This window comes from Oncorhynchus kisutch, linkage group LG6 (assembly GCF_002021735.2).
Source record: "Oncorhynchus kisutch isolate 150728-3 linkage group LG6, Okis_V2, whole genome shotgun sequence".
NCBI lineage: Eukaryota > Metazoa > Chordata > Actinopteri > Salmoniformes > Salmonidae > Oncorhynchus > Oncorhynchus kisutch.
In genome coordinates, this window is record NC_034179.2 from 8,418,315 (window position 1) to 8,445,906 (window position 27,592).

Here is a 27,592-nt window from a genome sequence, read left to right on the forward strand (position 1 = left end):
GCTTAATACCTGCTCTCAGGACTCTTCTCTATGACGGTGTGGAGCTGGCCCTCGGCCCCGTAGGAGCCCTTCCCCGAGCCGGAGGCCACGGAGCCAGAGGAGTGGTACCAGGAGGAGGTGGACCCCTTGTGGAGAGCCCTGAGGGAGCGAGCCTGATCCAGGCTGGACCACGAGTTTGGTCTCTCATGGTTCCTGATAGCCGCGTAGCTGTCGCTCCGCATGGGAGGAGCCGGCGCCCCCTTCAGGCTCTCGTAGGAACTGCGGCTGGCGCTCTGACCCCAAATGGGCCCAACACTGTGACGGTTGGGGTTATTACCATGGTTACCACCACCGCTGCTTCCGCCACTGCTGTTACTACTGCTACTGGTGGCGCGGTAACAGGCGGCCCCGCCCACACTACAAGACCCCGCCCTGCCAGTCTCGTGGCTGCGTAGCAACGCAGCAGAGGCGGAGCTAACCTCGTGCTCCTGAGCACCGCCCTGCTGGGGGTCGTAGACCGTACGGACATATCGGATGTCAGCTTGCTGCATTCCCTCCGCCCCGGCCCCGCCCCCTCCACTAATCCCGCCCCTCTGTGGAACCGTCTCCATGGAGTACGATCTCTCTTTACCAAAGGTCGGAGCGGCCGCAAGGTACTCTGGGATACTAGAGCTGGTGGAGAAGGAGGAGTAGGCTGAGTCTCTCTTGCTGTGAAGGTGGTCCATGCTGTTGGAGGACTTGGAGGCAGACAGCTGGTGGCAGGAAGAGCTGGAGAGTACAGGAGTCCTTTATTTATCATAGGCAGTAGTAGGCTGCTCCAGGTGGAGACAGCATAACATATTATGTAGGGTAAAACCATGATCAACCTGGAGGCTTATTTCCATTGTGGTCCTCTCTGGAAATGATGATTACAAAGACAAGACAAGGATCACTAAGGCATAACAAAAAGGTAATAGAAAAAGCCCATGTTAAAGAGCAGCACCTGTAGGCTGGGTGGCCGTGGTGCTCCCCAAGGCTCTCCATACTTCCTCTAGAACTGTACTGGTCTGGACTCTTCCTCAGGTAACCTGGGTCGTAGCCCGACAGGTCTGTAGTAGACACACTGGGGAAGAGAAGGAGAGAGAGATGTAAAGGAGGGAGAGAGAGAGAGACAGAGAGGAATAAGAAAGATAAGAGAGAGAGAGAGAGAGAGAGAGAGAGAGAGAGAGAGAGAGAGAGAGAGAGAGAGAGAGAGGAATAAGATAGAGAAGAGAGAGAGAGAGAGAGAGAGAGAGAGAGAGAGAGAGAGAGAGAGAGAGGTGTAAAGGAGAAAGGGAAAGAGAGAGAGAGGAATACGAGAGAGAAGAGAGAGGTGTAAAGGAGAAAGAAAGAGAGAGACAGAGAGAAATAAGAAAGAGAAGAGAGAGAGAGAGAGAGAGAGAGAGAGAGAGAGAGAGAGAGAGAGAGAGAGAGAGAGGAATAACATAGAGAAGAGAGAGAGAGAGAGGTATAAAGGAGAAAGGGATAGAGAGACAGAGAGGAATAAGAGAGAGAAGAAGAAACTATCAACATCACATCCTGCTGTCACTCTGCTAACACAACAGGCAGATGGACAATTAGGAACTACAATACAGTATTACAGGATACTTTTATTGTCCATTTCCATGGAAATGAATTAAGTGAAGTCAGCGATAGACTTATAACCAAATACTTACTGGTTAAAACAACAGTCATAGGTTTCTGTTTAATGGGAAATGTATTTTCACAGTACCGTTACCAGCTCCTTCATCTTTCCGTTACTATCTTAATTTATTGTCTGTGATGGGGGCTACATGGGCCGATTTCAAGTTTTCATAACAATCGGAAATCGGTATTTTTGAGCGCCGATTTCTGATTTAAATGTAAAAAAAATATTTTTTTAAACCTTTATTTAACTAGTCAAGTCAGTTAAGAACACATTCTTATTTTCAATGACGGCCTAGGAACAGTCGGTTAACTGCCTTGTTCAGGGGCAGAACGACAGATTTTCACCTTGTTAGCTCAGGGGATCCAATCTTGCAACCGTACAGTTAACAAGTCCAACGCACTAACCATTGCACTCCATGAGGAGCCTGCCTGTTACGTGAATGCAGTAGAAGTCAAGGTAAATTGCTAGCTAGCATTACATTTATTTTATAAAAAACAATCAATCATAATCTCTAGTTATAACTACTAATCCAGTTTAGCAGGCAATATTAACCAGGTGAAATTGTGTAATTTCTCTTGCGTTCATTGCACGCAGAGTCAGGGTATATGCAACAGTTTGGGCTGCCTGGCTCATTGCAAACTAATTTGCCAGAATTTTACGTAATTATGACATAACATTGAAGATTGTGCAATGTAACAGGAATATTTAGACTTAGTGTGACCAGACACTAGGGATGGAGGTGTGACCAGACACTAGGGATGGAGGTGTGACCAGACACTAGGGATGGAGGTGTGACCAGACACTAGGGATGGAGGTGTGACCAGACACTAGGGATGGAGGTGTGACCAGACACTAGGGATGGAGGTGTGACCAGACACTAGGGATGGAGGTGTGACCAGACACTAGGGATGGAGGTGTGACCAGACACTAGGGATGGAGGTGTGACTAGGGATGGAGGTGTGACCAGACACTAAGGATGGAGGTGTGACTAGGGATGGAGGTGTGACCAGACACTAGGGATGGAGGTGTGACCAGACACTAGGGATGGAGGTGTGACCAGACACTAGGGATGGAGGTGTGACCAGACACTAGGGATGGAGGTGTGACCAGACACTAGGGATGGAGGTGTGACTAGGGATGGAGGTGTGACCAGACACTAAGGATGGAGGTGTGACCAGACACTAGGGATGGAGGTGTGACCAGACACTAGGGATGGAGGTGTGACCAGACACTAGGGATGGAGGTGTGACTAGGGATGGAGGTGTGACCAGACACTAAGGATGGAGGTGTGACTAGGGATGGAGGTGTGACCAGACACTAGGGATGGAGGTGTGACCAGACACTAGGGATGGAGGTGTGACCAGACACTAGGGATGGAGGTGTGACCAGACACTAGGGATGGAGGTGTGACCAGACACTAGGGATGGAGATGTGACCAGACACTAGGGATGGAGGTGTGACCAGACACTAGGGATAGAGGTGTGACCAGACACTAGGGATGGAGGTGTGACCAGACACTAGGGATGGAGGTGTGACCAGGCACTAGGGATGGAGGTGTGACTAGGGATGGAGATGTGACCAGACACTAGGGATGGAGGTGTGAACAGACACTAGGGATGGAGGTGTGACCAGACACTAGGGATGGAGGTGTGACCAGACACTAGGGATGGAGGTGTGACCAGACACTAGGGATGGAGGTGTGACCAGACACTAGGGATGGAGGTGTGACCAGACACTAGGGATGGAGGTGTGCCCAGACACTAGGGATGGAGGTGTGACCAGACACTAGGGATGGAGGTGTGACCAGACACTAGGGATGGAGGTGTGACTAGGGATGGAGGTGTGACCAGACACTAAGGATGGAGGTGTGACTAGGGATGGAGGTGTGACCAGACACTAGGGATGGAGGTGTGACCAGACACTAGGGATGGAGGTGTGACCAGACACTAGGGATGGAGGTGTGACCAGACACTAGGGATGGAGGTGTGACCAGACACTAGGGATGGAGGTGTGACCAGACACTAGGGATGGAGGTGTGACTAGGGATGGAGGTGTGACCAGACACTAAGGATGGAGGTGTGACCAGACACTAGGGATGGAGGTGTGACCAGACACTAGGGATGGAGATGTGACCAGACACTAGGGATGGAGGTGTGACTAGGGATGGAGGTGTGACCAGACACTAAGGATGGAGGTGTGACTAGGGATGGAGGTGTGACCAGACACTAGGGATGGAGGTGTGACCAGACACTAGGGATGGAGGTGTGACCAGACACTAGGGATGGAGGTGTGACCAGACACTAGGGATGGAGGTGTGACCAGACACTAGGGATGGAGATGTGACCAGACACTAGGGATGGAGGTGTGACCAGACACTAGGGATAGAGGTGTGACCAGACACTAGGGATGGAGGTGTGACCAGACACTAGGGATGGAGGTGTGACCAGGCACTAGGGATGGAGGTGTGACTAGGGATGGAGATGTGACCAGACACTAGGGATGGAGGTGTGAACAGACACTAGGGATGGAGGTGTGACCAGACACTAGGGCTGGAGGTGTGACCAGACACTAGGGATGGAGGTGTGACCAGACACTAGGGATGGAGGTGTGACCAGACACTAGGGATGGAGGTGTGACCAGACACTAGGGATGGAGGTGTGACCAGACACTAGGGATGGAGATGTGACCAGACACTAGGGATGGAGATGTGACCAGACACTAGGGATGGAGATGTGACCAGACACTAGGGATGGAGGTGTGACTAGGGATGGAGGTGTGACCAGACACTAGGGATGGAGATGTGACCAGACACTAGGGATGGAGATGTGACCAGACACTAGGGATGGAGGTGTGACCAGACACTAGGGATGGAGATGTGACCAGACACTAGGGATGGAGGTGTGACCAGACACTAGGGATGGAGGTGTGACCAGACGTAGTTCGTATGTATAAGTTTGTGACTGAAGAGATTTTTTTCATGATGTCACAATTCCCCGTTGATTTATCCAGAATAAACAATAGCAGTTCCCCGTTGATTTATCCAGAATAAACAATAGCAGTTCCCCGTTGATTTATCCAGAATAAACAATAGCAGTTCCCCGTTGATTTATCCAGAATAAACAATAGCAGTTCCCCGTTGATTTATCCAGAATAAACAATAGCAGTTCCCCGTTGATTTATCCAGAATAAACAATAGCAGTTCCCCGTTGATTTATCCAGAATAAACAATAGCAGTTCCCCGTTGATTAAGCCAGTTTCAAACATCAATGGGGCTCCTGGGCTTGTTGCCCTTGTATGGTTATATAGGTGGAGGAGGGGGGATGGCAGGCAGAGTGTGTGTGTGTGTGTGTGTGTGTGTGCGTACACGTGACGTGTGTGTAGTCTACATGCCTGTGTGTGTGTGTGTGTGTGTGTGACGTGTGTGTAGTCTGCATGCCTGTCTGTGTGTGTGTGTGTGTGTGTTTGTGACGTGTGTGTAGTCTGCATGCCTGTGTGTGTGTGTGTGTGTGACGTGTGTGTAGTCTGCATGCCTGTGTGTGTGTGTGTGTGTGTGATGTGTGTGTAGTCTGCATGCCTGTGTGTGTGTGTGTGTGTTGGGGGATGGTAAGGGCCCAGTGTTGGTTGATATTTCTACAGCAGTAATGACGATGAGGAGGACGTAACAGCTCTGAGATCAGCACTAATCGCTCTTATAGCAGCGCAATTACCTCGAGTTCTCTCCTACCAATTACCTTCATTTCTCTCCTACCATACTCTCAGAACTGGACAGGCTGCTATTTGCCTCTCCCTCTCTCTTCTCTCTCTCCTACACCCTCTCTCACTTTCTCTTCTCTCTCTCCTCCACCCTCTCTCTTCTCTCTCTCCTCCACCCTCTCTCATTCTCTCTTCTCTCTCTCCTCCACCCTCTATCCCTTTCTCTTCTCTCTCTCCTCCACCCTCTCTCACTTTCTCTTCTCTCTCTCCTCCACACTCTCTCCCTCTCTCTTCTCTCTCTCCTCCACACTCTCTCCCTCTCTCTTCTCTCTCTGCTCCACCCTCTCTCACTTTCTCTTCTCTCTCAGCAAATAACTGCCGAAATTGGACGACCCGAGAGGGAGTGGGAGCTGCCATGGGAACGGTAGAGGTGAGGGGAGGTGTCACCAGGAATGTCCATCCATAGCAGACAGATGACGTCAATACCCCCTCCCCCCCCCCTCATTATATTCTGACATCACTGACTGATAGGGCCTCAATGTCCTGGTCTGAACACAACAACAGTCTACATATAGACTGGTTGGTTGTTTAGCAACCAAAGTGACGCGGGTACAACTATGGTGCAAAACAGACGGGGTTGGCTTTGATTGTTGACAACATGTAAACTATATTTAGTCTCCAAATGTTTACTGAAAAAACATAAATAAATGTGCACAATGAACACTTGTTGTCTCTCAAATACACCATTACAGTTGTTGGTTAGCTAGCTAGCGAATTTGAGCTATATTAGCATAGACGTGACATCAGTCAAAACACATAAGAACAAGACATCGTATCAATACCAAGATGAAAAGAGCCACCTACAATTCCCCACATGGTAGCTTCTTGTCATTGTTGCTAGCTATCTGGACATCCAGAATCACAACACACTGCCTTCTGCCTCATTGAAGCATGTGCATCGTTTTAGTGATGTTGTTGGCTAACCCATTTACACACAAGCTGTCATAAACACATCGACTTCACAGGCAGTTGTCTGGTGGATCAAATGTTCTTTCATCTGTCTCAGTCTAAGATAATACACTACTGTCCTTTCATGAGTCTCAGTCTAAGATAATACACTACTGTTCTTTCATGAGTCTCAGTCTAAGATAATACACTACTGTCCTTTCATGAGTCTCAGTCTAAGATAATACACTACTGTCCTTTTATGAGTCTCAGTCTAAGATAATACACTACTGTCCTTTCATGAGTCTCAGTCTAAGATAATACACTACTTTTCTTTCATGAGTCTCAGTCTAAGATAATACACTACTGTCCTTTTATGAGTCTCAGTCTAAGATAATACACTACTTTTCTTTCACGAGTCTCAGTCTAAGATAATACACTACTGTTCTTTCATGAGTCTCAGTCTAAGATAATACACTACTGTCCTTTTATGAGTCTCAGTCTAAGATAATACACTACTGTCCTTTCATGAGTCTCAGTCTAAGATAATACACTACTGTTCTTTCATGAGTCTCAGTCTAAGATAATACACTACAGTTCTTTCATGAGTCTCAGTCTAAGATAATACACTACAGTTCTTTCATGAGTCTCAGTCTAAGATAATACACTACTGTCCTTTCATGAGTCTCAGTCTAAGATAATACACTACTGTCCTTTCATGAGAAAGGAGATAATACACTACTGTCCTTTCATGAGTCTCAGTCTAAGATAATACACTACTGTTCTTTCATGAGTCTCAGTCTAAGATAATACACTACAGTTCTTTCATGAGTCTCAGTCTAAGATAATACACTACAGTTCTTTCATGAGTCTCAGTCTAAGATAATACACTACTGTTCTTTCATGAGTCTCAGTCTAAGATAATACACTACTGTTCTTTCATGAGTCTCAGTCTAAGATAATACACTACAGTTCTTTCATGAGTCTCAGTCTAAGATAATACACTACTGTTCTCCATGAGAAACAGCTGGGTTCAACTGGGCAACAAAAGAGTGGTATCTTCATCCCAAATGGCACCCTATTCCCTATATAGCGCACTACTTTAGACCAAAGCCCTATAGAACCCTATTCCCTATATAGTGCACTACTTTAGACCAGAGCCCGATGGAACCCTATTCCCTATATAGTGCACTACTTTAGACCAGAGCTCTATGGAACCCTATTCCCTATATAGTGCACTACGTTAGACCAGAGCTCTATGGCAGCCTAGAAAATCTCAAATATAAAATATATTTTGATTTGTTTAACACTTTTGGGTTACTACATGATTTCTTACGTGTTATTTCATAGTTTTGATGTCTTCACTATTATTCTACAATGTAGAAAATAGTACAAATAAAGAAAAACCCTTGAATGAGTAGGTGTGTCCAAACGTTTGACTGGTACTGTACACTAATTGAAGTGGATTTAACAAGTGGCATCAATAAGGGATCAGAACTTTCACCTGGATTCACCTGGTCAGTCTGTCATGGAAAGAGCAGGTGTTCCTAATGTTTTGTAGACTCAGTTTGTAATATGAACAATACAAGCATCATACTTAACATGTTTAAGGATCTAAATATTTCCATATAAAATGTATAAAACCCACTTAAATAATAAGCCCTGACTTTCTGTGTTCACCACTCCACACCATCAACAATGGATTTAGAAATATATATTGATTTATCACTTGATTGATTGACTAACCTGGAGGGGTAGGTGTGATGCCAAGGAGGGTCCTGGGATATTTGCATCATGCTGGGGTCTGGCTGGCCCTCGCCTAGCTTGGTGGCGTGCCACGAGTGAGGTCTGGAGACAGGCTCGCTGCGTCTGTAGAACATAGATTTAGAACATAGAACATAGAATTAGAACATAGATTTAGAACATAGAATCAGAACATAGAAGAGAGAGTGAGTTCTCGAGACAGGCTCGCTGTGTCTGTAGAACATAGATTTAGAACATAGAACATAGAATTAGAACATAGAACATAGATTTAGAACATAGAATTAGAACATAGAAGAGAGAGTGAGTTCTCGAGACAGGCTCACTGGTCTGTAGAACATAGATTTAGAACACAGAACATAGATTTAGAACATAGAAGAGAGAGTGAGTTCTTGAGACAGGCTCGCTGTGTCTGTGGATGGAAGTTTAGAGTGGAGAGAGGTCAGGATCCAGGTCCACATTGAGATGGAGAGAGGTCAGGATCCAGGTCCACATTGAGATGGAGTGAGGTCGGGATCCAGGTCCACATTGAGATGGAGTGAGGTCAGGATCCAGGTCGACATTGAGATGGAGTGAGGTCAGGATCCAGGTCGACATTGAGATGGAGGGAGGTCAGGATCCAGGTCCACATTGAGATGGAGTGAGGTCAGGATCCAGGTCGACATTGAGATGGAGTGAGGTCGGGATCCAGGTCCACATTGAGATGGAGTGAGGTCAGGATCCAGGTCCACATTGAGATGGAGTGAGGTCGGGATCCAGGTCCACATTGAGATGGAGTGAGGTCAGGATCCAGGTCCACATTGAGATGGAGTGAGGTCAGGATCCAGGTCCACATTGAGATGGAGTGAGGTCGGGATCCAGGTCCACATTGAGATGGAGTGAGGTCAGGATCCAGGTCCACATTGAGATGGAGAGAGGTCAGGATCCAGGTCCACATTGAGATGGAGTGAGGTCAGGATCCAGGTCCACATTGAGATGGAGGTAGGTCAGGATCCAGGTCCACATTGAGATGGAGTGAGGTCAGGATCCAGGTTTAAATGTCAGGAATTGTGAAAAACTGAGTTTAAATGTATTTGGCTAAGGTGTATGTAAACTTCCGACTTCAACTGTACGTAAAGGGGTCTGGTATAGCTTAATGAAAAGGGAGATTCATATATTGTTATACTGTATATTGTCACATAATGTGTATGAGCTGGAAGATATTGGTGTTTGGAGGGAAGCCCAGAGGGATTCACAGAGCAGAGTGAACCATCACATCTGAACTCACATCTGAATGTAGTTAGTCACATCAGACCAGCCTCAGAGAGTTTATGACAACTTGTTGGTGATTCATTAAATGCTGCCTGTGAATGCTGCCTGTAAATACTGCCTGTGAGTGCTGCCTGTGAGTGCTGCCTGTGAGTGCTGCCTGTGAATGCTGCCTGTGAGTGCTGCCTGTGAATGCTGCCTGTGAATGCTGCCTGTAAATACTGCCTGTGAGTGCTGCCTGTGAGTGCTGCCAGTGAGTGCTGTAAGTGAGTGCTGCCTGTGAGTGCTGCCTGTGAGTGCTGCCAGTGGGTGCTGTAAGTTAGTGCTTCCAGTGAGTGCTGCCTGTAAATGCTGCCTGTGAGTGCTGCCAGTGAATTCTGCCTGTGAGTGCTGCCTGTGAGTGCTGCCAGTGAATTCTGCCAGTGAGTGCTGTAAGTGAGTGCTGCCTGTGAGTGCTGCCTGTGAATGCTGCCTGTAAATGCTGCCTGTGAGTGCTGCCTGTGAGTGCTGCCTGTGAGTGCTGCCTGTGAATGTGAACACCGGTGAATGTCCAACACAATGACAGCAGGTGGGTTTATTTGTCGTCGTCGTCGTCCCCCCCCCTCCCCAACTGAGTAAGATGGAGGACATTGGTCAATGGTATTTGGTCCTTGTAGGAGCCAAGGGCTCCAACAGTGAAGAGGGTAAATCATGCGTCATGAAGTGGTCGTATTGTCTCCTTGTCTCCAGCCCAAACTGCTGTGGTCTCCTCTACTGTAGCTGTTGCTGTTTTTAAAACAAGTGTTTTCATGCCTGATCACCAGACAGACAGACTGCTACTTCTGCTGCAGTTCGTCCCAGAAAACACAACACAAACGCCTAACGGCAACCAGACCGCAACAAAACTGTTTACTGAGATGTTGCTTAAGAGATTAACCATGGCAACCAGAAACAGTTATGAAGCAACCAAAAGGCACCGGTTCCCAAAAGGCCTTTGACCCCTAAACAGGGAAATACCCCAACACACCATTTATCCAATAAGCTGCCTACACCACACACAACTTGCATTGTACATTGTGTGCTCCTGCTGCTGCTAGGAGAACGTTGTGGCAAGACATCTGGTTTAAACCCCCATTGTGCTGCTAGGAGAACGTTGTGGCAAGACGTCTGGTTTAAACCCCCATTGTACTGCTAGGAGAACGTTGTGGCAAGATGTCTGGTTTAAAACCCCATTGTACTGCTAGGAGAACATTGTGGCAAGACGTCTGGTTTAAACCCCCATTGTACTGCTAGGAGAACATTGTGGCAAGACGTCTGGTTTAAACCCCCATTGTACTGCTAGGAGAACATTGTGGCAAGACGTCTGGTTTAAACCCCCATTGTACTGCTAGGAGAACGTTGTGGCAAGACGTCTGGTTTAAACCCCCATTGTACTGCTAGGAGAACATTGTGGCAAGACATCTGGTTTAAACCCCCATTGTACTGCTAGGAGAACATTGTGGCAAGACGTCTGGTTTAAAACCCCATTGTACTGCTAGGAGAACATTGTGGCAAGATGTCTGGTTTAAACCCCCATTGTACTGCTAGGAGAACGTTGTGGCAAGACGTCTGGTTTAAACCCCCATTGTACTGCTAGGAGAACATTGTGGCAAGACATCTGGTTTAAACCCCCATTGTACTGCTAGGAGAACATTGTGGCAAGACGTCTGGTTTAAACCCCCATTGTACTGCTAGGAGAACATTGTGGCAAGACGTCTGGTTTAAACCCCCATTGTACTGCTAGGAGAACATTGTGGCAAGACGTCTGGTTTAAAACCCCATTGTACTGCTAGGAGAACATTGTGGCAAGATGTCTGGTTTAAACCCCCATTGTACTGCTAGGAGAACATTGTGGCAAGACGTCTTGTTTAAACCCACAAATTTGAAAACTATTTGACAACAGCTCCCTCCTGACCTTCAGCACCAGTCAAGCAAATTATTGACTGAGAGGTTAGCAGCTCAGTATGTGTTTACAAATGAGAAGTCATTACTGAGCTAAGACCATCCCCATAGCCAATCCCCTCAACCCGGTCCATCATAACAGACTGGAAAGGCCCAGTAGTCCTGGCCTGGGCATGAGCCACAGGAGAGTCCAGCTGCATGCTATCACTGTGCTGAAAGCAGATTGACTGCCTCCCCCTCTTTCTGACTCACCCTCATCCTCCTTCGTCCTCCCTTCTCACCAGAAGCCGTGAAGCAGGGAGGCCTAGCTATCATCACTGTGGACTCACAACCAAGCTTTCACAGTAGTCTGATTTACACACAGTGAAGACCAGGAACTCTCTACATTCAGACCAGGAAGTCTCTACTCTCTACATTCAGACCAGGAAGTCTCTACTCTATACATTAAGACCAGGGAGTCTCTATTCTCTACATTCAGACCAGGAAGTCTCTATTCTCTACATTCAGACCAGGGGGTCTCTACTCTCTACATTCAGACCAGGAGGTCTCTACTCTCTACATTCAGACCAGGAGGTCTCTACTCTCTACATTCAGACCAGGAGGTCTCTATTCTCTACATTCAGACCAGGGGGTCTCTACTCTCTACATTCAGACCAAGAGGTCTCTATTCTCTACATTCAGACCAAGGGGTCTCTATTCTCTACATTAAGACCAGGAGGTCTCTACTCTCTACATTCAGACCAGGAGGTCTCTACTCTCTACATTCAGACCAGGAAGTCTCTACTCTCTACATTCAGACCAGGAGGTCTCTACTCTCTACATTCAGACCAGGAGGTCTCTACTCTCTACATTAAGACCAGGAGGTCTCTATTCTCTACATTCAGACCAGGAGGTCTCTATTCTCTACATTCAGACCAGTAAGTCTCTACTCTCTACATTCAGACCAGGAAGTCTCTACTCTCTACATTAAGACCAGGAGGTCTCTACTCTCTACATTCAGACCAGGAGGTCTCTACTCTCTACATTAAGACCAGGAGGTCTATACTCTCTACATTCAGACCGGAGGTCTCTACTCTCTACATTCAGACCAGGAGGTCTCTACTCTCTACATTCAGACCAGGAGGTCTCTACTCTCTACATTCAGACCAGGAGGTCTCTACTCTCTACATTCAGACCAGGAGGTCTCTACTCTCTACATTCAGACCAGGAGGTCTCTACTCTCTACATTCAGACCAGGAGGTATCTACTCTCTACATTCAGACCAGGAGGTCTCTACTCTCTACATTCAGACCAGGAGGTCTCTACTCTCTACATTCAGACCAGGAGGTCTCTACTCTCTACATTCAGACCAGGAGGTCTCTACTCTCTACATTCAGACCAGGAGGTCTCTACTCTCTACATTCAGACCAGGAGGTCTCTACTCTCTACATTCAGACCAGGAGGTATCTACTCTCTACATTCAGACCAGGAGGTCTCTACTCTCTACATTCAGACCAGGAGGTCTCTACTCTCTACATTCAGACCAGGAGGTCTCTACTCTCTACATTCAGACCAGGAGGTCTCTACTCTCTACATTCAGACCAGGAGGTCTCTACTCTCTACATTCAGACCAGGAGGTCTCTACTCTCTACATTCAGACCAGGAGGTCTCTACTCTCTACATTCAGACCAGGAGGTATCTACTCTCTACATTCAGACCAGGAGGTCTCTACTCTCTACATTCAGACCAGGAGGTCTCTACTCTCTACATTCAGACCAGGAGGTCTCTACTCTCTACATTCAGACCAGGAGGTCTCTACTCTCTACATTCAGACCAGGAGGTCTCTACTCTCTACATTCAGACCAGGAGGTCTCTACTCTCTACATTCAGACCAGGAGGTCTCTACTCTCTACATTCAGACCAGGAGGTCTCTACTCTCTACATTCCTCCTTGGAATAAAGCTCTCCTGTTTCAAAACAACAGCTTGTGTCAGTTATGCTATTCTTCCCGCTGGCTGCCAAATGTCTAACAAGCAGCCATCATATTTCATGTTTGTCAGCCTAGAAGATCTTCCTGATCCCCAAACACAGTACTTAGCTTAGAAGATAAACAGGAAATGATGCTATCTTCACCTTCGTCCAGCTACAGAAACATGAAAGAAGCCATTGTTTACACCCCAATAGTGATGCATCACGTAACAAACATTTTTATAACATTACAGTATTTTTGACCATTTATCCAACTTGCTCAACAAAACTGCAAACTCACTCCATACGCCACACCTGAGCATGGAATGCAGTCCATAAACTCTACAGATGAGTCTGTAGGTCCCAAAGCCTCCTTAGACGACCAGCTGTGGAACAGACAGACCCTACCCCCCAGAATGTTACCCTAGAACCAACCCTTCCCCCCAGATTACCCTAGAACCAACCCTTCCCCCCAGGTTACCCTAGAACCAACCCTACCCCCAGAATGTTACCCTAGAACCAACCCTACCCCCCAAAATGTTACCCTAGAACCAACCCTACCCCCCAGAATGTTATTCGAAAACCAACCCTTCCCCCCAGGTTACCCTAGAACCAACCCTTCCCCCCAGGTTACCCTAGAACCAACCCTGCCCCCCAGAATGTTACTCTAGAACCAACCCTTCCCCCCAGGTTACCCTAGAACCAATCCTACCCCCCCAGAATGTTACTCTAGAACCAACCCTACCTCCCAGGTTACCCTAAAACCAACCCTTCCCCCCAGGTTACCCTAGAACCAACCCTTCCCCCCAGGTTACCCTAGAACCAACCCTTCCCCCCAGGTTACCCTAGAACCAACCCTTCCCCCCAGGTTACCCTAGAACCAACCCTGCCTTAGGAGAATACTACAACCATGTTACAACCCCCAGGATGTTACCTGGCTGTAAACCTCAACCTGCACCACCCCCAGAATCCTACCCTACCCTACCCTTGACCCTAACCCTCAGGTAAGGAGTGTTCCAGTTACCTGGTGAAGCGTAGCACCTTGGAGATGAGTCCGGTGGCCAGGCGGTTGACGCTGGTCTCAGAGGGGGACTTGCACAGTGCCCTGTCTGACCGCCTCAGCTCTCCCGGCCCCGTCCCCAGGACTACATCCTCCTTCTTCTGCTTCCTCCGGAGCTTCCTCCTGTAGAAGGCCCCTAGCAGCTCCATGGTAACAGTACTGTACGACACAACACCCTGTTTGGTCCGCTAACGTTACCGAGCAACTCTGAAATGGCAGGCGGCGGGCAGAGGCTGGCGGGGTAGGCTAGCGAAGGAGGGTTTGAGACGGACGTCGTTAAACCAGCACGCAATTAGACGTCATTACCTCGCTAACATACGATGAAGCATGAAGTAAACATCCTGCCCTGCGATGCTCTGGACACTGGGAACTAACAGAGAGAAGGAGATGGAGGGAGAGAGAGAGAGAGAGGGAAGGAGGGAGACAGAGTCAGAGCAAGTGATAGAGAGAGAGAGAGAGAGAGAGAGAGAGGGAAGGAGGGAGAGAGAGAGAGGGAAGGAGGGAGACAGAGTCAGAGCAAGTGATAGAGAGAGAGAGAGACTCAGTCCTTACTCAATATCCAAGGCCCAGAAATGAATTTCAACGCTAAGAGGGGAAACCCAACCCATGATAGCATGTGATCACACAGACACACACAGAACAATGACTCTAATATTTTATCTTCTTCTCTCCTCTTATGCATCCCAAATGGAACCCTATTCCCTACTGTTGACCAGGGTCCTATTCCCTACTGTTGACCAGGGCCCTATTCCCTACTGTTGACCAGGGCCCTATTCCCTACTGTTGACCAGGGCCCTATTCCCTACTGTTGACCAGGGCCCTATTCCCTACTGTTGACCAGGGCCCTATTCCCTACTGTTGACCAGGGCTCTACATGAAATAGGTGGCCATTTGAGGGGAACCCTATCAGTCGACACGTGACTCCCGTCCTAGTCATCGAGCGGACCCCCAGATGCCATTAGGCAGGCGCTGAGCAAACATGAAGAGAGGGCGGCTGTAGTTCAGGAGAATCATCATCTAGCTACAGCGATTATCTGTCATTATTCAGGGTGTGTCTGTCTGTCAGTTGGCTTCCTGTCATGGGTGTTGACATGATGGGTACACAGTCCTTTGGCTACTGGAGGAGATGGATGTGGTCTCCATAGTGAGTGAATGGGATGTTTTTAATCAGAGATGGATGTGGTCTCCATAGTGAGTGAATGGGATGTTTTTAATCAGAGATGGATGTGGTCTCTACAGTGAGTGAATGGGATGTTTTTATCAGAGGTGAATAAGGGCAGTAGGTAATATGGGAAGGATTGGGTATCTGTTTGTGAAGTAGCCGACTAGATGATGAAGAAGAATATGAATACACACACACACCCGCACACGCACACGCACACACACACACAGGCATGAGCATAGGAAGCCGTTGAACAGCCATGACACCCAATTCAACCTTCTACAAAGGGATGTGTCTCATCATCCCTCACTTTCCCCAGGAAGGACGGATTCTCCTGCCTGCTGACACTCCCATGAAACCCAACCTTCGGGAATTCAACCCAAACAACGTCCTGAGCGCAGAGACAGAAGAGGGGCCCGGAGTGAGTAGCGGAGGAGAGAAAAGAGAGAAACACAAACACCAATATTCACAAAGTGTCTTAGGGAGGGCTGATCTAGGATCAGTTTTGCATTTCAAATCCTAATTATATGGACCCGGGGGGGGACCTGATCCTAGATCAGCACCTTTACTCTGAGATGCTTTATGAATATGGGCCCAGCAGACCAGTTTCATTCTCAACAACATCATACCCCCATTGAAGGGCTGTTCTTTGTAATCTGTGGTCAGGCCATGGAGAGAGAGAGCCAGACCAACAGGGTGTGTCTCCGAAACAGAAACCTTATCTCCACTGTGGGAACGAACACAGTCTGTCTGGATAATCTTTTGATCTGAGAGGAAACTGAAATTGGAGAGGGGATTGGATGGAGCGAGGGGAGAGGGAGGATGGAGGGGGAGAGGAGGGAGAACGAGAGGACAGGTCAGAGGAGTACCTCAACACTGTACTATCTGACCAGACAATAGGGAGGAGGAGGAGGAGGAGAAAGAGGACAAGGAGGTGAGGTGACCAGTCACCTCACTTCCTGGGCATGCTGCTATATCCTATCATCATCTGGCAGTTGTTTTAGAGTGGGGGATTCCTTAACTTTCAGAAGAACTGTGGGGTGGGGGTTGGTGGGGATTCCTTAACTTTCAGAGGAACTGTGGGGTGGGGGGGATTCCTTAACTTTCAGAGGAACTGTGGGGTGGGGGATTCCTTAACTTCCAGAGGAACTGTGGGGTGGGGGATTCCTTAACTTCCAGGAGGACTGGGGGGGGGGGATTCCTTAACTTCTAGGAGGACTGGGGGGTGGGGGTGGGGGGATTCCTTAACTTCCAGGAGGACTGGGGGGTGGGATTCCTTAACTTCCAGGAGGACTGGGGGGGGGGGGGATTCCTTAACTTCTAGGAGGACTGGGGGGTGGGGGTGGGGGGATTCCTTAACTTCTAGGAGGACTGGGGGGTGGGGGGATTTCTTAACTTCCAGGAGGACTGGGGGGGGGGGTTCCTTAACTTCCAGGAGGACTGGGGGGTGGGGGGTTCCTTAACTTCCAGGAGGACTGTGTGGTGGGGGGGGGGATTCCTTAACTTCCAGAAGGACTGGGTGGGGGGGGGGATTCCTTAACTTCCAGGAGGACTGGGGGGTGGGGGGACAGTGAGAGAAAAGGGAACTCTGAGTGACCAACAGGACAGTGAGAGAAAAGGGAACTCTGAGTGACCAACAGGACAGTGAGAGAGAAGGGAACTCTGAGTGACCAACAGGACAGTGAGAGAAGACAGACAGCAGAGCAGAGCAGCTATCTCTGTCAGTGAATTACATTTTTTAAATAATGTTTTGGCACGACTGTCTTATTTCAATGAACTAGCTGCAGGCACAAATAAACACTCAATCATATCACTTGCATAGAAATCCAAATAACAACATTTAGATAGAAAGATGTGTGTGTCGTGTACGACAGCTGCAGATGCCTATCAACCAGCAGATGCCTATCAACCAGCAGATGCCTATCAACCAGCAGATGCCTATCAACCAGCAGATGCCTATCAACCAGCAGATGCCTATCAACCAGCAGATGCATATCAACCAGCAGATGCCTATCAACCAGCAGATGCCTATCAACCAGCAGATGCCTATCAACCAGCAGATGCCTATCAACCAGCAGATGCCTATCAACCAGCAGATGCCTATCAACCAGCAGATGCATATCAACCAGCAGATGCCTATCAACCAGCAGATGCCTATCAACCAGCAGATGCCTATCAACCAGCAGATGCCTATCAACCAGCAGATGCCTATCAACCAGCAGATGCATATCAACCAGCAGATGCCTATCAACCAGCAGATGCCTATCAACCAGCAGATTTTATTTATTTATTTATTTTACCTTTATTTAACCAGGTAGGCAAGTTGAGAACAAGTTCTCATTTACAATTGCGACCTGGCCAAGATAAAGCAAAGCAGTTCGACAGATAAAACGACACAGAGTTACACATGGAGTAAAAACAAACATACAGTCAATAATGCAGTATAAACAAGTCTATATACAATGTGAGCAAATTAGGTGAGAAGGGAGGTAAAGGCAAAAAAGGCCATGATGGCAAAGTAAATACAATATAGCAAGTAAAATACTGGAATGGTAGTTTTGCAATGGAAGAATGTGCAAAGTAGAAATAAAAATAATGGGGTGCAAAGGAGCAAAATAAATAAATAAATAAAAATGAAATACAGTTGGGAAAGAGGTAGTTGTTTGGGCTAAATTATAGGTGGGCTATGTACAGGTGCAGTAATCTGTGAGCTGCTCTGACAGATGCATATCAACCAGCAGACGCATATCCTACGTATACATGTTTCAATAACAAATCTCCTTTAAAAAACAAACACAGACAACCGGGCTAAATGTATACAACGTGCTCTGCAATAAGGGGCTACGTTATTCTCCTAACCTGCTACCTTAATTCTCCTAACCTGCTACCTTAATTACACAGAGTCAGTTCTGATCCTGCATAGCTCCGCCCCGGTCCCAGGCTGTATAGCTCCGCCCCTGTCCCAGGCTGTATAGCTCCGCCCCTGTTCCAGGCTGTATAGCTCCGTCCCGGTCCCCGGCTGTATAGCTCCGCCCCTGTCCCCGGCTGTATAGCTCCGCCCCTGTCCCAGGCTATATAGCTCCGCCCCTGTCCCGTGGTGTATAGCTCCGCCCCTGTCCCAGGCTGTATAGCTCCGCCCCGGTCCCAGGCTGTATAGCTCCGCCCCTGTCCCAGGCTGTATAGCTCCGCCCCTGTCCCAGGCTGTATAGCTCCGCCCCTGTCCCAGGCTGTATAGCTCCGCCCCTGTCCCAGGCTGTATAGCTCCGCCCCTGTCCCAGGCTGTATAGCTCCGCCCCTGTCCCAGGCTGTATAGCTCCGCCCCTGTCCCAGGCTGTATAGCTCTGCCCCTGTCCCAGGCTGTATAGCTCCGCCCCTGTCCCAGGCTATATAGCTCCGCCCCTGTCCCAGGCTGTATAGCTCCGCCCCTGTCCCAGGCTGTATAGCTCCGCCCCTGTCCCAGGCTGTATAGCTCCGCCCCTGTCCCAGGCTGTATAGCTCCGCCCCTGTCCCAGGCTGTATAGCTCCGCCCCTGTCCCAGGCTGTATAGCTCCGCCCCTGTCCCAGGCTGTATAGCTCCGCCCCTGTCCCAGGCTGTATAGCTCCGCCCCTGTCCCAGGCTGTATAGCTCCGCCCCTGTCCCAGGCTGTATAGCTCCGCCCCTGTCCCAGGCTGTTTCTGCTTCCCCTGGCCGCCTGGCTCTATCAGATCACGGCCCTCTGCTCTGCCTCACACCCATCAGATAACAGGCTGGAGCCCAGGGGCTGATGGGACACCTAACTAACGTCATGATCATGAGATGAGTCCCACTGGCCGTATCGGAGGGAGCAGCGACATCTTGGGACCAGAGTGTAACTTGTCAGACACTCTACAACTGCCCGGTTGGAATTCATAATACACTTTATAATGTCCTGACTAACAAGACACACAATACCACGAAGAACTCCTTATTTTCCTTTATCAATAACTTAAGCAACTTTGAGTCTCACACAAATAAAAAAGCCTGTGCTCCTACAAGATAACATAGTTCAGACCGCTAACCCAACTCCCTGTCCACTACACAAAATAGCTTATACTGACAATCTTGTTTTGCGGCCTACATATTACATCCAGGCTTGGTTGATCCAGTGTTGCTTTACTGTTTTGGCTCTAACACTGATCTGGGAAGCCTTCCAACCTGGACTAGTCCTGCTGTAGTATGGTGTTCATCTAATAACGACAAGATCGGTGAAGAGAGGTGATGCATTCTACTGATGAAATGACACTGGCTTAACTTAGTGACATATTCAATTAAACGAAGTCAGAGGACAACCTTGGTCTTACCTCACCTCGGACTGACGCAAGGACACGTCATGGTCTCCGTTCTATCAGATTCGAGTTTAGAAACAGACCCATATACATGCATGGCTCTGGATTGAAATAAGGAACACAATGCATGAGGTCATTCCGTTTATGTACCATAAATCAGACTAGATAAATATACAATATTGTCTAATACATTTGTTAGATAAACTAGTTTGTAAAGCTTGTCTGAATTCCATTTAATTAAAGTATTACGGTTCTAGAACAGTTTACATTCTGTGACAGAGAGTCTTCAGTAAACTCAAGGATATCCAATTTAGGAGGAGAACAGAGGAGATCACCATAGCAACTGGGTTTTAAGTTCAAACTGCCAAATGACATACAGTAGATGGAGAAACTAAGCTCAAACTAGTCTGCTCTGTCCTGCTCTGCTCTGCCCTGTCCTGCCCTGCTCTGCCCTACTCTGCTCTGCTCTGCCCTGCCCTGCCCTGCCCTGCCCCACTCTGCTCTGCCCTGCTCTGCCCTGCCCTGCCCTACTCTGCTCTGCCCTGCTCTGCCCTACTCTGCCCTGCTCTGCTCTGTCCTGCCCTGCTCTGCTCGGCCCTACTCTGCTCTGCCCTGCCCTGCTCTGCTCTGCTCGGCCCTACTCTGCTCTGCCCTGCCCTGCCCTACTCTGCTCTGCCCTGCTCTGCTCTGCCCTGCTCTGTCCTACTCTGCTCTGCCCTACTCTGCTCTGTCCTGCTCTGCTCTGCCCTACTCTGCTCTGCTCTACTCTGCTCTGCTCTACTCTGCTCTGCCCTACTCTGCCCTACTCTGCTCTGCCCTACTCTGCTCTGCCCTACTCTGCCCTACTCTGCTCTGCTCTGTCCTGCTCTGCTCTGCTCTGCTCTGCCCTACTCTGCTCTGCTCTGCTCTGCTCTACTCTGCTCTGCCCTACTCTGCCCTACTCTGCTCTGCCCTACTCTGCTCTACTCTGCTCTGCCCTACTCTACTCTGCTCTACTCTGCCCTACTCTGCTCTGCCCTACTCTACTCTGCCCTACTCTACTCTACTCTGCCCTACTCTACTCTGCCCTACTCTCCTCTCCTCTACTCTACTCTACTCTGCCCTACTCTACTCTACTCTGCCCTACTCTACTCTGCCCTACTCTGCTCTGCCCTGCCCTACTCTACTCTACTCTACTCTGCCCTACTCTCCTCTACTCTACTCTCCTCTCCTCTACTCTACTCTACTCTGCCCTACTCTCCTCTCCTCTACTCTACTCTACTCTACTCTACTCTACTCTGCCCTACTCTCCTCTCCTCTCCTCTCCTCTCCTCTCCTCTCCTCTCCTCTCCTCTCCTCTCCTCTCCTCTCCTCTCCTCTCCTCTCCTCTCCTCTACTCTACTCTACTCTACTCTACTCTACTCTACTCTACTCTACTCTACTCTGCTCTCACAGGAAAGGGCCAGTTTGTACAGAAGTCAAACCCTAAGACATTGTTAGAAAGTCCTTTTTTCTCTCTACATATTCTGCACTGCGCAGCCGTAACACAGCGAAGCTCTAGACTAGGTCTACACAGACATATTTGGCTGGTAGTGTTGTGTACACAATGAAATTACAGTGCAATGGTTTTACAGACGGTTTCTATGGCAATGCCTTCACTAGGCCTCCAATAACATCCATCCATTTATCAGAGTCAGACTCCCAAATGGCACCCTAGTACCTTTCTAGTGCACTTCGTTTGACCAGGGTCCATAGCCACTTCATACAGTGCCTTCGGAAAGTTTTCAAACCCATTGACAGTTTTCTTCTAAAATTGATTAAATCGTTTTTTTCCCCTTATCAATCTACACACAATACCCCATAATGACAACAGAAAAACCAGGTTTTTAGAAATATTTGCTCATTTATAAAAATAAAATAAAAAACGGAAATTATAACATTTACATAAGTATTCAGACCCTTTACTCAGCACTTTATTGAAGCACATTTGGCAGCGATTACAGCCTAGAGTCTTCTTAGGTAATGACGCTACAAGCTTGGCACACCTGTATTTAGGGAGGTTCTCCCATTCTTCTCTGCAGATCCTCTCAAGCTCTGTCAAGTTGGCTGGGCCACTCAAAGACATTCAGAGACTTGTCTCGAAGCCACTCCTGCGTTGTCTTGGCTGTGTGCTTAGGGTCATTGTCCTGTTGGAAGGTGAACCTTTGCCCCAGTCTGAGGTCCTGAGCTCTCTGGGGCAGGTTTTTATCTAGGATCTCTCTATACTTTCCTCCGTTCATCTTTCCCTCGATCCTGACTAGTCTCCCAGTCTCTGCCACTGAAAAACATCCCCACATCATGATGCTGCCACCACCATGCTTCACCGTAGGGATGGTGCCAGGTTACCTCCAGACGTGACCCTTCATATTCAGGCCAAAGAGTTCAATCTTGGTTTCATCAGACCAGATCATCTTGTTTCTCATGGTCTGAGAATGCCTTTAAGCAAACTCCAAGCAGGCTGTCATGTGCCTTTTACTGAGGAGTGGCTTCCGTCTGGCCACTCTACCATAAAGGCCTGATTGGTGGAGTGCTGCAGAGATGGTTGTCCTTCTAGAACTCTAGATCTCTGTCAGAGTGACCATCAGGTTCTTGGTCACTCCCCTGACCAAGGCCCTTCTCCACCCATTACTCAGTTTTGCCGGGCGGCCAGCTCCAGGAAGAGTCTTGGTGGTTCCAAACATCTTCCATTAAGAATGATGGAGGCCATTGTGTTCTTGGGGGACCTTCAATGCTGCAGATTTTTTTTTGGTACCCTTCCCCAGATGTTAGAATAAGGCTGTGACGTAACAAAATATTGAAAACATAAAGGGCTCTGAATAGTTTCCGAGGGCACTGTTGGACATAGGGGGCCCTTTAGGATACAGACAGACAACAGAAGGGAGACAGAACGTTTAGAACACTGTTGGTCATAGGGGGCCCTTTATAGGATACAGACAGACAACAGAAGGGAGACAGAACGTTTAGAACACTGTTGGTCATAGGGGGCCCTTTAGGATACAGACAGACAACAGAAGGGAGACAGAATGTTTAGAACACTGTTGGTCATAGGGGGCCCTTTAGGATACAGACAGACAACAGAAGGGAGACAGAACGTTTAGAACACTGTAGAATTATTCAGTTCACTTTGAACATTCCGCTGAAACGCTACCAACTAAAATGGGCGGTGCTCCACTCTACTACCGCCATGGAACGGCCAGGATGAACCTTCTGGGCGGCTTGATCTGATCTGTCCTATTTATCAAGATGGTCTGTTTGTTTTTAAAGAGTTTATAGCCTAGTTATCATTACTCAGTACTGGTACCCCTTGTATATAGCCTAGTTATCATTACTCAGTACTGGTACCCTGTGTATATAGCCTAGGTATCATTACTCAGTACTGGTACCCCTTGTATATAGCCTAGTTATCATTACTCAGTACTGGTACCCTGTGTATATAGCCTAGTTATCATTACTCAGTACTGGTACCCCTTGTATATAGCCTAGTTATCATTACTCAGTACTGGTACCCTGTGTATATAGCCTAGTTATCATTACTCAGTACTGGTACCCCTTGTATATAGCCTAGTTATCATTACTCAGTACTGGTACCAACAACCCCCCGCCCCCCGTGTATATAGCCTAGTTATCATTACTCAGTACTGGTACCCTGTGTATATAGCCTAGTTATCATTACTCAGTACTGGTACCCCCTTGTATATAGCCTAGTTATCATTACTCAGTACTGGTACCCTGTGTATATAGCCTAGTTATCATTACTCAGTACTGGTACACCTGTGTATATAGCCTAGTTATCATTACTCAGTACTGGTACCCTGTGTATATAGCCTAGTTATCATTACTCAGTACTGGTACCCTGTGTATATAGCATAGTTATCATTACTCAGTACTGGTACCCTGTGTATATAGCCTAGTTATCATTACTCAGTACTGGTACCCTGTGTATATAGCCTAGTTATCATTACTCAGTACTGGTACCCTGTGTATATAGCCTAGTTATCATTACTCAGTACTGGTACCCCCGTGTATATAGCCTAGTTATCATTACTCAGTACTGGTACCCTGTGTATATAGCCTAGTTATCATTACTCAGTACTGGTACCCTGTGTATATAGCCTAGTTATCATTACTCAGTACTGGTACCCCTGTGTATATAGCCTAGTTATCATTACTCAGTACTGGTACCCTGTGTATATAGCCTAGTTATCATTACTCAGTACTGGTCACCCCTTGTATATAGCCTAGTTATCATTACTCAGTACTGGTACCCTGTGTATATAGCCTAGTTATCATTACTCAGTACTGGTACCCTGTGTATATAGCCTAGTTATCATTACTCAGTACTGGTACCCTGTGTATATAGCCTAGTTATCATTACTCAGTACTGGTACCCTGTGTATATAGCCTAGGTATCATTACTCAGTACTGGTACCCTGTGTATATAGCCTAGTTATCATTACTCAGTACTGGTACCCTGTGTATATAGCCTAGTTATCATTACTCAGTACTGGTACCCTGTGTATATAGCCTAGTTATCATTACTCAGTACTGGTACCCTGTGTTATATAGCCTAGTTATCATTACTCAGTACTGGTACCCTGTGTATATAGCCTAGGTATCATTACTCAGTACTGGTACCCCTGTGTATATAGACTAGTTATCATTACTCAGTACTGGTACCCTGTGTATATAGCCTAGCTATCATTACTCAGTACTGGTACCCCTGTGTATATAGCCTAGTTATCATTACTCAGTACTGGTACCCTGTGTATATAGCCTAGTTATCATTACTCAGTACTGGTACCCCTGTGTATATAGCCTAGTTATCATTACTCAGTACTGGTACCCTGTGTATATAGCCTAGTTATCATTACTCAGTACTGGTACCCTGTGTATATAGCCTAGTTATCATTACTCAGTACTGGTACCCCTTGTATATAGACTAGTTATCATTACTCAGTACTGGTACCCCTTGCATATAGCCTAGTTATCATTACTCAGTACTGGTACCCTGTGTATATAGCCTAGGTATCATTACTCAGTACTGGTACCCTGTGTATATAGCCTAGTTATCATTACTCAGTACTGGTACCCCTTGTATATAGACTAGTTATCATTACTCAGTACTGGTACCCCTTGTATATAGACTAGTTATCATTACTCAGTACTGGTACCCCTTGTATATAGACTAGTTATCATTACTCAGTACTGGTACCCTGTGTATATAGCCTAGTTATCATTACTCAGTACTGGTACCCTGTGTATATAGCCTAGTTATCATTACTCAGTACTGGTACCCTGTGTATATAGCCTAGTTATCATTACTCAGTACTGGTACCCTGTGTATATAGCCTAGTTATCATTACTCAGTACTGGTACCCCTTGTATATAGCCTAGTTATCATTACTCAGTACTGGTACCCTGTGTATATAGACTAGTTATCATTACTCAGTACTGGTACCCCTTGTATATAGCCTAGTTATCATTACTCAGTACTGGTACCCCTTGTATATAGCCTAGTTATCATTACTCAGTACTGGTACCCTGTGTATATAGCCTAGTTATCATTACTCAGTACTGGTACCCTGTGTATATAGCCTAGTTATCATTACTCAGTACTGGTACCCTGTGTATATAGCCTAGTTATCATTACTCAGTACTGGTACCCTGTGTATATAGCCTAGTTATCATTACTCAGTACTGGTACCCTGTGTATATAGCCTAGTTATCATTACTCAGTACTGGTACCCCTTGTATATAGCCTAGTTATCATTACTCAGTACTGGTACCCTGTGTATATAGACTAGTTATCATTACTCAGTACTGGTACCCCTTGTATATAGCCTAGTTATCATTACTCAGTACTGGTACCCCTTGTATATAGCCTAGTTATCATTACTCAGTACTGGTACCCTGTGTATATAGCCTAGTTATCATTACTCAGTACTGGTACCCCTTGTATATAGCCTAGTTATCATTACTCAGTACTGGTACCCTGTGTATATAGCCTAGTTATCATTACTCAGTACTGGTACCCCTTGTATATAGCCTAGTTATCATTACTCAGTACTGGTACCCTGTGTATATAGCCTAGTTATCATTACTCAGTACTGGTACCCCTTGTATATAGCCTAGTTATCATTACTCAGTACTGGTACCCTGTGTATATAGCCTAGTTATCATTACTCAGTACTGGTACCCCTTGTATATAGCCTAGTTATCATTACTCAGTACTGGTACCCTGTGTATATAGCCTAGTTATCATTACTCAGTACTGGTACCCCTTGTATATAGCCTAGTTATCATTACTCAGTACTGGTACCCTGTGTATATAGCCTAGTTATCATTACTCAGTACTGGTACCCTGTGTATATAGCCTAGTTATCATTACTCAGTACTGGTACCCTGTGTATATAGCCTAGTTATCATTACTCAGTACTGGTACCCTGTGTATATAGCCTAGGTATCATTACTCAGTACTGGTACCCTGTGTATATAGCCTAGTTATCATTACTCAGTACTGGTACCCTGTGTATATAGCCTAGTTATCATTACTCAGTACTGGTACCCTGTGTATATAGCCTAGTTATCATTACTCAGTACTGGTACCCCGTGTATATAGCCTAGTTATCATTACTCAGTACTGGTACCCTGTGTATATAGCCTAGTTATCATTACTCAGTACTGGTACCCCTTGTATATAGACTAGTTATCATTACTCAGTACTGGTACCCTGTGTATATAGCCTAGTTATCATTACTCAGTACTGGTACCCCTTGTATATAGACTAGTTATCATTACTCAGTACTGGTACCCTGTGTATATAGCCTAGTTATCATTACTCAGTACTGGTACCCCTGTGTATATAGCCTAGTTATCATTACTCAGTACTGGTACCCTGTGTATATAGCCTAGTTATCATTACTCAGTACTGGTACCCTGTGTATATAGCCTAGTTATCATTACTCAGTACTGGTACCCTGTGTATATAGCCTAGTTATCATTACTCAGTACTGGTACCCTGTGTATATAGCCTAGTTATCATTACTCAGTACTGGTACCCGGTGTATATAGCCTAGTTATCATTACTCAGTACTGGTACCCTGTGTATATAGCCTAGTTATCATTACTCAGTACTGGTACCCTGTGTATATAGCCTAGTTATCATTACTCAGTACTGGTACCTGTGTATATAGCCTAGTTATCATTACTCAGTACTGGTACCCTGTGTATATAGCCTAGTTATCATTACTCAGTACTGGTACCCTGTGTATATAGCCTAGTTATCATTACTCAGTACTGGTACCCTGTGTATATAGCCTAGTTATCATTACTCAGTACTGGTACCCTGTGTATATAGCCTAGTTATCATTACTCAGTACTGGTACCCTGTGTATATAGCCTAGTTATCATTACTCAGTACTGGTACCCTGTGTATATAGCCTAGTTATCATTACTCAGTACTGGTACCTGTGTATAGCCTAGTTATCATTACTCAGTACTGGTACCCTGTGTATATAGCCTAGTTATCATTACTCAGTACTGGTACCCTGTGTATATAGCCTAGTTATCATTACTCAGTACTGGTACCCAGACCGCTGTGTATATAGCCTATTATCATTACTCAGTAACTGGTACCCTGTGTATATAGCCTAGTTATCATTACTCAGTACTGGTACCCCTGTGTATATAGCCTAGTTATCAGTACTCAGTACTGGTACCCCTGTGTATATAGCCTAGTTATCATTACTCAGTACTGGTACCCTGTGTATATAGCCTAGTTATCATTACTCAGTACTGGTACCCTGTGTATATAGCCTAGTTATCATTACTCAGTACTGGTACCACCTGTGTATATAGCCTAGTTATCATTACTCAGTACTGGTACCCTG

The 27,592-nt window shown here is 46.8% G+C and overlaps 1 protein-coding gene across 4 annotated transcripts in view; it reads right to left on the reverse strand.

Annotated features, from left to right (window-relative positions):
- LOC109875989 (protein Shroom3) overlaps nucleotides 1–27,592 on the reverse strand; it is a 123,027-nt gene that overhangs the window by 32,471 nt on the left and 62,964 nt on the right. For 3 of the 4 annotated variants that reach the window (XM_031826074.1, XM_031826073.1, XM_031826075.1), the window contains 3 exons: nucleotides 8,030–8,152; nucleotides 962–1,081; nucleotides 10–747 (listed from right to left, as the gene is read on the reverse strand). In XM_031826074.1, coding sequence (XP_031681934.1) covers nucleotides 10–747; nucleotides 962–1,081; nucleotides 8,030–8,152 — 981 coding nt within the window. Of the gene's footprint in view, nucleotides 1–9; nucleotides 748–961; nucleotides 1,082–8,029; nucleotides 8,153–14,182; nucleotides 14,622–27,592 lie in introns of those variants that run through there. The other variant, XM_031826077.1, reaches the window with a different exon arrangement.